Source organism: Pelobates fuscus, chromosome 10, assembly GCF_036172605.1.
Source record: "Pelobates fuscus isolate aPelFus1 chromosome 10, aPelFus1.pri, whole genome shotgun sequence".
In the NCBI taxonomy this organism is placed as follows: domain Eukaryota; kingdom Metazoa; phylum Chordata; class Amphibia; order Anura; family Pelobatidae; genus Pelobates; species Pelobates fuscus.
In genome coordinates this window covers 4,979,638-4,993,115 of record NC_086326.1, presented here as the reverse complement: position 1 = coordinate 4,993,115, position 13,478 = coordinate 4,979,638, and the positions used below count along the sequence as shown (strand labels likewise).

The 13,478-nt window shown below is 42.4% G+C and overlaps 1 protein-coding gene across 3 annotated transcripts in view; it reads right to left on the bottom strand.

Annotated features, from left to right (window-relative positions):
- SHTN1 (shootin 1) overlaps window positions 1-13,478 on the bottom strand; it is a 167,403-nt gene that overhangs the window by 33,201 nt on the left and 120,724 nt on the right. For 2 of the 3 annotated variants that reach the window (XM_063433979.1, XM_063433977.1), the window contains exons 12-14: window positions 12,114-12,196; window positions 5,082-5,185; window positions 4,577-4,630 (exon numbers count right to left, since the gene is read on the bottom strand). In XM_063433979.1, the coding sequence (XP_063290049.1) occupies window positions 4,577-4,630; window positions 5,082-5,185; window positions 12,114-12,196 (241 nt within the window). The remainder of the gene's footprint in view (window positions 1-4,576; window positions 4,631-5,081; window positions 5,186-12,113; window positions 12,197-13,478) is intronic. The other variant, XM_063433978.1, reaches the window with a different exon arrangement.

The window sequence follows — 13,478 nt, the reverse complement described above, 5'->3', positions numbered from 1 at the left end:
CAGCGAAAATAAATCCCTCTGCACTCACACTGCTCACCGACAATAAATCCCTCTGCACTCACACAGCTCACCAACAATAAAGCCCTCTGCATTCACACAGCTTACCGACAATAAATCCCTCTGCACTCACACAGCTTACCGACAATAAATCCCTCTGCACTCACACTGCTCACTGACTCACAATATTAGTTTTATTCAGTATAAATGAAGATGGTTAAAAGCGCACATAGATTATGAGTGATTTAGACTATCTCCAAAGTAAGCATTTGCAAATTGTACTACCTTCCTTATCAGCATTGGTTTAGGAGCTTATTTACTAAACGTAGGATTTTTAGTACATGTAGCACTTGTGCAATAGCTCGGTATGACTATTTGCACAGGGTCTTCGAGGTTCCACAGTGCAATTTACATGTATTTTCCCTTTGCTCTCAGCAGGGTTTTAGCAGAGTTTATACATTTTGTTGAAGACCCCGGTGATCCTAGTCTGCTTCTCAAGTGGAAAAGATGACATCTCAGGTCTGCTCACACTGGTTTATTAACTATAACTTCGACTGTCAGGAATTCAAAGTGAACTCCAAAGAGAACTCCAGACGTCAGGTCAAGGTAGTCAACCGTAAATCATGACTGACTTGGAGATATTTTCCAGTTTGGATATTTTGACTCAAAGGAACATTAGAGCGTTCAGAAACAAACCTGCATGTCACCGGCCTTTTTGTTGTTTTTCTTTTGTCTTTTTATCCCATAAACATTTCTGTGATCTTCCACTAAGCATGTGTCTGTGTGTCAATTCACTAATCAAATTTCTGCACGTTATATGGTTTCACCCGCGCTTGTATTTGCACATAGGGGTTTATCGTTTTTATAGGTCATTGGCCCTTTTTTTACTATTAAGATAAATGTATCAATTTATATATTAGTTTTACTCACTATATTAAATGTTTATAGTGTATCAGAAGGCATAGCGCAACTTAATATTACACTATGTGTTTGTACTACATAAGGTTGCTGCTGCATCTATGAAATGATGGATGCAGTGATGTCAGTGGTGGATGCAGTGATGGCAGTGATGGATGCAGTGATGGTAGTGATGGATGCAGTGATGGTAGTGATGGATGCAGTGATGTCAGTGATGGATGCAGTGATGTCAGTGGTGGATGCAGTGATGTCAGTGGTGGATGCAGTGATGTCAGTGATGGATGCAGTGATGTCAGTGATGGATGCAGTGTTGTCAGTGGTGGATGCAGTGATGGTAGTGATGGATGCAGTGATGTCAATGGTGGCTGCAGTGATGTCAGTGGTGGATGCAGTGATGTCAGTGGTGGATGCAGTAATGTCAGTGGTGGATGCAGTAATGTCCGTGGTGGATGCAGTGATGTCAGTGATGGATGCAGTGATGTCAGTGGTGGATGCAGTGATGTCAGTGGTGGATGCAGTGATGTCAGTGGTGGATGCAGTGATGTCAGTGGTGGATGCAGTGATGTCAGTGGTGGATGCAGTGATGTCAGTGGTGGATGCAGTGATGTCAGTGGTGGATGCAGTGGTGGATGCAGTGATGTCAGTGGTGGATGCAGTGATGTCAGTGGTGGATGCAGTGATGTCAGTGATGTCAGTGGTGGCTGCAGTGATGTCAGTGGTGGCTGCAGTGATGTCAGTGGTGGATGCAGTGATGTCCGTGGTGGATGCAGTGATGTCCGTGGTGGACTCAGTGATGTATGCGGTGGATGCAGTGATGTCTGTGGTGGATGCAGTGATGTCAGTGGTGGATGCAGTGATGTCCGTGGTGGATGCAGTGGTGGATGCAGTAATGTCCGTGGTGGATGCAGTGATGGCAGTGATGGATGCAGTGATGTCAGTGGTGGATGCAGTGATGTCAGTGGTGGATGCAGTGATGTCAGTGGTGGATGCAGTGATGTCAGTGGTGGATGCAGTAGTGGATGCAGTGATGTCAGTGGTGGATGCAGTGATGTCAGTGGTGGATGCAGTGATGTCAGTGATGGGTGCAGTGATGTCAGTGGTGGCTGCAGTGATGTCAGTGGTGGCTGCAGTGATGTCAGTGGTGGATGCAGTGATGTCCGTGGTGGATGCAGTGATGTATGCAGTGATGGATGCGGTGGATGCAGTGATGTCTGTGGTGGATGCAGTGATGTCAGTGGTGGATGCAGTGATGTCCGTGGTGAATGCAGTGGTGGATGCAGTGATGTCAGTGATGGATGCAGTGATGTCAGTGGTGGATGCAGTGATGTCTGTGGTGGATGCAGTGATGTCTGTGGTGGATGCAGTGATGTCAGTGGTGGATGCAGTGATGTCAGTGGTGGATGCAGTAATGTCCGTGGTGGATGCAGTGATGGCAGTGATGGATGCAGTGATGTCAGTGGTGGATGCAGTGATGTCAGTGATGGATGCAGTGATGTCAGTGATGGATGCAGTGTTGTCAGTGGTGGATGCAGTGATGGTAGTGATGGATGCAGTGATGTCAATGGTGGCTGCAGTGATGTCAGTGGTGGATGCAGTGATGTCAGTGATGGATGCAGTGATGGCAGTGATGGATGCAGCGATGTCAGTGGTGGATGCAGTGATGGATGCGGTGGATGCAGTGATGTCCGTGGTGGATGCAGTGGTGGATGCAGTGATGGATGCGGTGGATGCAGTGATGGATGCGGTGGATGCAGTGATGTCAGTGATGGATGCAGTGAAGTCCGTGGTGGATGCAGTGATGCCAGTGGTGGATGCACTGACGTCAGTGGTGGATGCAGTGATGGATGCGCTTGATGCAGTGATGTCAGTGGTGGATGCAGTGATGTCAGTGGTGGATGCAGTGATGTCAGTGGTGGATGCAGTGATGTCAGTGGTGGATGCAGTGATGTCAGTGGTGGATGCAGTGATGTCAGTGGTGGATGCAGTGATGTCAGTGGTGGATGCAGTGATGTCAGTGGTGGATGCAGTGATGTCAGTGATGGATGCAGTGATGTCAGTGATGGATGCAGTGATGTCTGTGATGGATGCAGCGATGTCAGTGGTGGATGCAGTGATGTCAGTGGTGGATGCAGTGATGTCAGTGGTGGATGCAGCGATGTCAGTGGTGGATGCAGTGATGTCAGTGATGGATGCAGTGATGGCAGTGATGGATGCAGTGATGTCAGTGGTGGATGCAGTGATGTCAGTGGTGGATGCAGTGATGTCAGTGGTGGATGCAGTGATGTCAGTGGTGGATGCAGTGATGTCAGTGGTGGATGCAGTGATGTCAGTGATGGATGCAGTGATGGCAGTGATGGATGCAGCGATGTCAGTGGTGGATGCAGTGATGTCAGTGGTGGATGCAGTGATGTCAGTGGTGGATGCAGTGATGTCAGTGGTGGATGCAGTGATGTCAGTGGTGGATGCAGTGATGTCAGTGGTGGATGCAGTGATGTCAGTGATGGATGCAGCGATGTCAGTGGTGGATGCAGTGATGTCAGTGATGGATGCAGCGATGTCAGTGGTGGATGCAGCGATGTCAGTGATGGATGCAGTGATGTCAGTGGTGGATGCAGCGATGTCAGTGATGGATGCAGCGATGTCAGTGGTGGATGCAGCGATGTCAGTGATGGATGCAGCGATGTCAGTGGTGGATGCAGTGATGTCAGTGGTGGATGCAGCGATGTCAGTGGTGGATGCAGTGATGTCAGTGGTGGATGCAGCGATGTCAGTGGTGGATGCAGCGATGTCAGTGATGGATGCAGTGATGGCAGTGATGGATGCAGCGATGTCAGTGGTGGATGCAGTGATGGATGCAGTGATGTCAGTGGTGGATGCAGTGATGTCAGTGGTGGATGCAGCGATGTCAGTGGTGGATGCAGTGATGTCAGTGGTGGATGCAGTGATGTCAGTGGTGGATGCAGCGATGTCAGTGATGGATGCAGTGATGGCAGTGGTGGATGCAGTGATGTCAGTGGTGGATGCAGTGATGTCAGTGGTGGATGCAGTGATGTCAGTGGTGGATGCAGTGATGTCAGTGGTGGATGCAGTGATGTCAGTGGTGGATGCAGTGATTTCCCTGCATAATAAAACAAAATATTATATATTCCACTACTGGACTACATTACTTTATCAAGCATTAAAGGAGCGTCAAACAAAACACGTGTCATGCTCCATGCAGGCATGCAAACTCCCTTTAAAACAAGCTCTTCATTTGCCAAATTTAAAACCTCTCCCCCTTCTCCCTTCCAGCATCATAATTACAGTAAAGGGAAGCTAAGGTAAACCCACTATGAAAAAACCCAATAAAAACACATTGTATTTAGTACAACCACATTAAACTGCAGAGAATGCGGTGTGCCCCATTCTGCCGATTGCTGCAGGTTACATTTGGCAAATTGAATCTTATACAATTCATGCAACAACCACAAAGAAAAAACACAACATGCAGACCCGGACCACTGACAGTGAGCACAACTTAGCCTGCAATGCTTGTGGACTACTATTCTCCTCTACAGGCTAGCTGAGCACTATGGGAGATGTAGTTCACAAACCACTGCATGAGCAAGGAGAGCCATCATTGGTCGTTGAATCCCCATGCGCTGTGCGGGATTATGCTTACTTTCACTTCCTCCACACATCCAGCAGGCGGCGCTGCTGCTTCCTGTGTCCCCTGCTGATGGAACACTACAGTCATTTCCAGAAATTAACTTTTTTTTTAGTTGATTGTTACTTATACATTTAGAAATGCTATATTAACTAAAAGGATTATATCAGTAGTTCTGTATATTGTTATATAAACTAATGATCGCTTACATGCAGACATACAGGCCGGCATTGAGAACGATCTTGTGACATGGTAATAATGTGTGTTCCAATGGAATAATAGGTCTACATCAATGTGCAAATGCACTGCATTGAGGGGGGGGCAGCAACCCAGTAACGAGGGGTTTAAAACCTCTCAAAAAGGCCAGTACGAACCCCCTGCCAGCCATCAGTTGTGTTAGAGTAACAGGAGACTTTTCATTGCCCCTCTACTCTATAATCTACGTAGGCTCATTCTTGTGTAAATGTAAGGCTACTGCCATGTATTGTGTGAGAACATGGGGTATTGTTTATTTCCCAACCTTGGGCTTCACTCGATTTGCTTGTACAGGACGGAGGTGAACCCCTTTCTTAATACGATCCATCATTTCTTCTACAGCCTGTCTTTTAATATCGTCTTTGCTCCCTGAAACAAAACCAGAAATAGGAGAAGATTTCACCGTTATTTGACAGGCAGACACATATATTTATTTATTACAGAGTGAGAAGATGGCAGGCATTGCATTGATCGTGTGCAAATATGTGGTTTGTCCATGAACAAACCGATTCGCCCATTGCTGGTAACACTTAGTTCATGACTCATTGTTTGAATTTCCAGAATTTTCTTGTATATATGAATGAATGAACTCGTTCATGGGCAAATTTCCTTTAGACTAATCGATTTGTTCATGGAAGAACTGGATGTCTAGATCACTCATGGGATCTCCCTCATGACATGAATGGGACAGTCACACACAAGACAAGCAGGGGTGTTCAGAGTTATGGTAATGCAGTCTCTACTGCTAGCAGGGTTTGCCCATTTTGGGCGGAACATGGGGAGATTTATGGGCCACTCTGCTGCCTGGGGCAGAATTTTATTATCCAAAGCCCAACAGTAGAGCCCGGAGACTCAGGGTGACGCTGTCTGGGGCAGAACTTTATTATCCAAAGCCTAACAGAAAAGCCCGGAGACTCAGGGTGACGCTGTCTGGGGCAGAACTTTATTATCCAAAGCCTAACGGTAAAGCCCGGAGACTCAGGGTGACGCCGTCTGGGGCAGAACTTTATTATATAAAGCCTAACGGTAAAGCCCGGAGACTCCCAGACCTGAATAATAGATTATGGATAGTGAGTATCTGGTAACAGCATTAACGTCATTTTCTAAAAGCGAATTAAAATCTTATTTTGTTAATCTGATTATACATCAAATTCAAGGTTTTTCTGGAACAGACTGGTTTAAATGTCCCACAATTCCCTGCATCGAGCCCATGAACAGACACTCGTGTGACCTGGACAATGATTCCGATGACTTGGAAGTGCAGCACAGGTTAAAATGTGTTTAGTTTTACTTTCTGCTCCCAAGGAAGAGCATCAACAAAGTTTAATAGTGTGAATAAAAGAGGAACATTCTCTTATTTTTCAAAAGGATTGCAAGCCAGTATAGGATGAGGAATACACGTTTGTGTTCCTGACCCCATGGTGCTCATTTAAATAGCTGCTTGTGCCAGGAGCACACATATTCCAAACTCCCTACTGGGATTGTCTCTAAAACAACTTGTTGATGAGCCAACTCGTAAGGCGGCCATACTAGATTTAGTGTTAACAAATGGAGATTTGGTATCAGATATTACTGTAGGTGAAAGTTTAGGATCCAGTAATCATCAGTCAGTGTGGTTTAATATAAGAACAGTGACTGAGTCACACCACACAAAAACAAAAGTTTTAGACTTTAGAAAAACAGAATTTTCTAAAATTAGAATATGTGTAAAGGAGTCATTATCAGATTGGAGCAATTTATATGGAGTCCAAGAGAAATGGGATTATTTAAAAGTTTCACTACTGAAGGCAACAGAAAATTGCATTAGGTTTGTCAGTAAAAGCAAAAAATTCAAGAAACCACTGTGGTACTCCGCAGATGTGGCCAAAATAGTAAAAAACTAAAAGTTAGCATTTAGTAATTATAAAAAAAAAACAGAGTGAGGAAGATTAGGCACAAAAAGACTAAGCAAGTTATAAGCACTTCCAAACACACAGAAGAGAAAATAGCACAGGGGGGACAAAACATTTTTTAGATACATAAATGAGAAAAGTAAAGTAAAACAAGGATTAGTTAGATTAAAAACAAAAGAAGGAAGGTATGTAGATAAGGATAAAGGTCTAGCTGACTGCCTCAATGAATATTTTTGTTCAGTATTTACAGATGAAAATGAAGGAAAGGGACCTCCGTAAGAAAAAAGGATAAATTAGTCATTTATTACACGTGAGTTTACAGAGGAAGAGGTTCTATTTCAACTGTCAAAAGTAAAGACATATAAGTCAATGGGACCTAAAGGAATACACCCAAAGCTATTAAAAGAGCTTAGTGGTGTACTAGCAAAACCATTAACAGATTTATTTAACCAATCATTGTTAACAGGAGTAGTCCCAGAAGATTGGAAGTTAGCGAATGTTGTGCCCATTCACAAGAAAAGGTAGTAGGGAGGAGTCGGGCGACTATAGGCCAGTAAGCCTTACTTCAGTAGTGGGGAAAGTGATGGAAACCATGTTAAAGGATAGGATTGGTGAACATCTAAAATCACATGGGTTTCAAGATCAGAGACAACATGGGTTTACATCAGGGAGATCATGCCAAACTAATCTTATTGATTTTTCTGATTGGGTAACTAAAATAATAGATCAGGGTGGTGCAGTAGACATTGCTTACCTAGATTTCAGTAAGGCTTTTGACAATGTTGCACATAGAAGGCTCCTTCATAAACTGCAATCTTTAAGTTTGGATTCCAATATTGTTGAATGGGTAAGGCAGTGGCTGAGTGACAGGCAACAGAGGGTTGTAGTCAATGGAGTATATTCGAAGCTTGGGCTTGTCACCAGTGGGGTACCTCAGGGATCTGTACTTGGACCCATTCTCTTTAATATTTTAATAGTGATATTGCAGAAGGTCTTGATAATAAGGTATGTATTTTTGCTGATGATACTAAGATATGTAACAGGGTTGATGTTCCAGGAGGGATAAGCCAAATGGCAAATGATTTAGGTAAACTAGAAATATGGTCAGAGTTGTGGCAACTGACATTTAATGCGGATAAGTGCAAGATAATGCATCTTGGACGTAAAAACCCAAGGGCAGAGTACAGAATATTTGATAGAGTCCAAACCTTAACATCTGAGGAAAGGGATTTAGGGGTGATTATTTCTGATGACTTAAAGGTAGGCAGACAATGTAATAGAGCAGCAGAAAATGCTAGCAGAATGCTTGGTTGTATAGTTAGAGGTATTAGCAGTAAAATGAGGGAAGTGCTCATGCCATTGTACAGACCACTGGTGAGACCTCACTTGGAGTATTGTACGCAGTACTGGAGACCGTATCTCCAGAAGGAAATTGATACCTTAGAGAGAGTTCAAAGAAGGGCTACAAAACTGGTTCATGGATTGCAGGATAAAACTTACCAGGAAAGGTTAAAGGATCTTAACATGTATAGCTTGGAGGAAAGACGAGACAAGGGGGATATGATAGAAACATTTAAATACATAAAGGGAATCAACACAGTAAAGGAGGAGACTATAGTTAAAAGATGAAAAACTACCACAACAAGAGGACATAGACTTAAATTAGAGGGGCAAAGGTTTAAACATAATATTAGAAGGTATTACTTTACTGAGAGGGTAGTGGATGCATGGAATAGCCTTCCAGCTGAAGTGGTAGAGGTTAACACAGTGAGGGAGTTTAAGCATGCGTGGCATAGGCATAAGGCTATCCTAACTATAAGATAAGTACAGGGACTAATGAAAGTATTTAGATAATTGGGCAGACTAGATGGGCCGAATGGTTCTTATCTGCCGTCACATTCTCGGTTTCTTTATTACACAGAGAGAGAAATTCACGATGATGGAACACACAGAAAACTCACATTTATTCAAAGCCAATGATGACATAAAAACTCTAACATATTGTAAGTGTCCCTGTGAGACGGGTTTATGTCACAAGCAGCCTTTACAAGTTATCAGGAAATTCCCATCATCAATAATGGGGACAGTGCTTGGAGGCCAATGTTTGCGGCTTCAAGCTGCAATGTCAAAGAAGAGCCAAGAAGAGGAATTTACCCATCTCACAGCCCTGAATAATTCTCTCGTAGCTTTACACGTGGAACAGAGAAAAGCAATCAGGTAGACAAACTCCTTAAAACTAATTGGCCATTTTCCTATTAATACAATATGAAAATTGGTTATATCTTCAATGCATTGCCGCGCTCTATTGTGAGAAGTGAGTGACTTCCTAATGGCACAGAGCCTTAAAAGCAGGAATTCGTCACTTTAATCTGACAGATCCGTGTTTGCAATTTCGGTGGGGAACCGTTTAATTCTCTGGATGAAAAACATGCATTTTCCATACACGCAGAATGCTTAGAATACAACCCTGTTGTTACTATTTAAAAAGTAAAGAAATTGGAATTTCAAATTCAATTAAAACAAATATTTAAAATATTGTGTTAACATAAATTTAATGGATTTTCATAAACTACTTTACTTCTGACAAGACCTCGAACTGCGAACAAAAAGGCACTGCATAGTCTAACTGTACAACGAACAAAAATCAAAAACATACAATCAACTCAAAAGCCAGTGTTTTCTTTGTTGTTTTTTGTACTTAATAAAGCACAGAGGATAATGAAAAGCATTCAATGCAAGGTGGAATTAACAGTCAAATGTTACTCAAAACAGGTTTCAATAGAACGTTTACATTTTTATTTAACTCATTAAAGAGCTATTTAGGAGAAGTGCTTATTTAGTGCGTCAAAGCATCCAGAGAGGAGCACTTACAGACCTTGAAGTCACTTGATTGGCACAGGAGAACTGCAAAGCATAAGGCAACCCATTGACTTCACTGGCCGTAAAGGTAAGTGTCATTTCACAAAGTTAAAATAATTCATTCTCTGCTGAGTATCCACCAACTTCGCAAAAAACACCAGTAACGAACATGCCTCAAATGAGATGATATTATGAAACTTTAAACCAAGCAGTATCACACAAATATAACAATCAGTGCACAGTACATCACGGTGGTAATATTGTAAAGCACTACATAAATGGCAATATTAATAATAATAATAATAATAATAGTACAATGATGTCCTGACTAACATCCCGATCAATGTCATTCAGAGAGATCTAATCATACATGGTAGGAAGTATGGTGGGATTGCTCTGCTACAGCGAAGAGGGGAAATAAAAGTGTGAAGAGAGAGTGAATCAGGCGAGAGGTGCAGTTTGAAGTTAGTACATTGAAGAGAAGATGAGAGACAAGAAAAGGAGGGACAACTGTGAAGAGAGGGCCATTGGTCTACGAGGGCCAGGTGGATCCTTAAGTGTCGTACCGGTGAACTTCATCCCATTTAAATTTTTTTGAATTTAGGTAAATGATTATTCTGTAAGCGGGTCCTCTTTTCGTTGTGTCGAGTACATTTCAGGAAAGCTATAATGGGTCTAATCGAGGGGGGTTATTACATTTCCAGTGTTTAGCTATGTTCGTTCTAGCTGCTGAAGAATAGATCCCTTTCAGGGATGTGGGAAACATATCGACCATAGGTTTGGACATCAGACCAGTAACTCTGGAGAAGGTGGCGGTCTCAGAATACATGCAAAAGAGTGCCAGGTGCGGCAGCACATCTCCAGCAGAGCTTCAAATGTGCTAGTCTCAGAGGAACCATGTACCAACGTAAGATCAGTTTCCCATTAGATTCCCAACGAGATATACAATTAGAGGTGTCGTGTATGTTGGACATAGCTTTCCTCCATCATGGTAATGAGAAGGTTTTTCCCCCAATTCTTTTCCCCATTTGTGCATATCCGATAATTTTTCCTCTCAATCTAGCTGTAGGATCAATCGCTAACAAGTCGATAATAGTTTGGTGTTTTTTTATGTGTTTGGTGCACAGGAGGCTGAATGGGGTGATCCCAGGTCTTGTTGGGGGTACGGACTCCCAATGAGTTAATTGTATTTTGTTCTCTGATGTAAAGAATACAACTGTGGAGGGTGGGTCAAAACTGGTTTGCAGTTCTGTAAAGGGTAAAAGTGCTGCTGGGGTGAACAGTTGATCTATTGTGAGCAATACGTGATCAGGCAAGTGTGCTACATCTACATCTTGAACAAAATGCTTCAGAATGATGATAGGAGCTAAATAGATTCCAGATGAAAGTGCATAGTTATAGGAAGAATATCCTTGGGTCTCGGTCGGTGGGTTTTTGGTAGCCACATTAGCTGGTCCATCTTGTAGGGTTTTATGCAACTATTTCAAGAGCAACCCACAATGGGCACTCTGATATAGAGAAGTAAACTGTTGCTTGAGCTCAGATTGAGACAAAATAATAGAACTTTATTCACAGCACTCCCAGGCCTCCTGTCCCCAAATCGGCTCTCAAAATGCTTTGAGCTATTCTAGGGGGGGGGGGGGTCGACATTTCCAAATATACGCATTAATCATAATTTGGAACTTTTAAAGCAGAGATTTTGGCACAGGCAATGGTATGGAACAAAAAAAGTATAGTATTAGTCCAAATGTGTGCAGTGTAGAAAGCATATACCACTAGTTCAACCTATTAAATGCCTTTTTGGTGTCTAGTGCAGGGAACATGCCATTTAAATTTATTTTATGCATGATATCTAGTAGGTTGAAAATTTTCTAGGTGTTATCCGATACCCGTCTTCTAGGGACAAAGCTTGCTTACTCCGGAGACACCATAGCTGGGAAGATGCAATTCGTTCTTGTGGTTGTAATCTCAGCCGCTAAGAGGATCGCGTGGCCAGTTGTCACTACTGCAAGCCTTTATCTCTGAGAGCAACTTATTATACACATACTGTGCTTGTATTTATTAAAAGTTGTTTTCCTGCACCTTTAATCTTTACAGGATTACTTATTCCCTAATATTATATTACGTTTGATTGCTCGCGGTCATAACCAGGCATTTTTTTGGTTCAAATTATGTGGAATGGTATCTTAAGTATGCAAATATTACACAGTTTTGACTCTGCAGTTACATTTTCTATGTTACCAGTTTTTGTTTGGTGGTAGAATTGGGCTGCATTTAAGGTTTACATACATAGGATCAACACAATTTTAGCCCGTTTTGCCTATTTATTTATGTATTTGCATCTCAAAGTAAGGTGATACATTTATTTGAAAAAAAAAAGAGGAAAGAAACAAATGCAAGTACACAGCTGTCAAAACAGTGAATACAGAATATCTATTTACAATGGAAATTAGGTAGCAGTTTTGTAATTTATTTAAGCTAAAAAGTGGCTTTCGCTACCATATTAACTTTCATACGTAGCTTGTATTATCACAAAGCCGGCTTACCAGAGTCTGACGGAGCAGGGGATTCCTTCTTCGAGGCATTAGGAGAAACACCAGGCTTCTTCCGAATTAGTGATATAAAAGACCTTAAAATAAATAAAAGGACAGTGATCTGAAACGGTCTTTATCTCTTGAAATATGGGCAGTGTGACGGAAAAGGGAGCAGTGTAAGAGAGGCCGCTATATCTTGGAGAACATGCAGTGTAAGAGAGGCCGCTATATCTTGGAGTAGAAGCAGTATATCTTGGAGAACATGCAGTGTAAGAAGGTTCCTATATCTTGGAGTAGAAGCAATGTAAGAGGGTCCCTATATCTTGGAGTAGAAGCAGTATAAGAGGGTCCCTATATCTTGGAGAAGATGCAGTGTAAGAGGGTCCCAATATCTTGGAGCAGAGGCAGTGTAAGACGCTCCCTACATCATGGAGCAGATGTATCTTGGAGTAGAAGTAGTATAAGAGGGTCTGTATATTATGGAGCAGAGGTAATTTAAGAGAGTCCCTATATCTAGGAGACAATACAGTGTAAGAAGGTCCCTATATCTTGGAGTAGAAGCAGTGTAAGAGGATCCCTATATCTTGGAGTAGAGGCAGTATAAGAGGGTCTCTATATCTTGGAGTAGAAGCAGTGTAAGAGGATCCCTATATCTTGGAGTAGAGGTAGTATAAGAGGATTCCTATATCTTGGAGTAGAAGTAGTATAAGAGGGTCTGCATATTATGGAGCAGAGGTAATTTAAGAGAGTCCCTATATCTAGGAGACAATACAGTGTAAGAAGGTCTCTATATCTTGGAGTAGAGGTAGTATAAGAGGGTCCCTATATCTTGGAGTAGAAGCAGTGTAAGAGGATCCCTATATCTTGGATAAGATGCAGTATAAGGGTCCCAATATCTTGGAGTAGAGGTAGTATAAGAGGGTCTCTATATCTTGGAGTAGAGGCAGTGTAAGAGGGTCTCTATATCTTGGAGTAGAGGCAGTATAAGAGGGTCCCTATATCTTGGAGTAAAGGTAGTATAAGAGGGTCCCTATATCTTGGAGTAGAAGTAGTATAAGAGGGTCTCTATATCTTGGAGTAGATGCAGTATAAGAGGGTCCATATATTATGGAGCAGAGGTAGTGTAAGAGGGTCCCAATATCTTGGAGTAGATGTAATGTAAGAGGGTCCCTATATCTTGGAGTAGAGGCAGTGTAAGAGGGTCCTTATATCTTGGAGTAGAGGCAGTATAAGAAGGTCCCTATATCTTGGAGTAGATGTAATGTAAGAGGGTCCCTATATCTTGGAGTAGAGGAGGGTAAGAGGGTCCCTATATCATGGAGAAGATGCAGTATAAGGGTCCCTATATCTTGGAGTAGAGGCAGTGTGAGAGAGTCC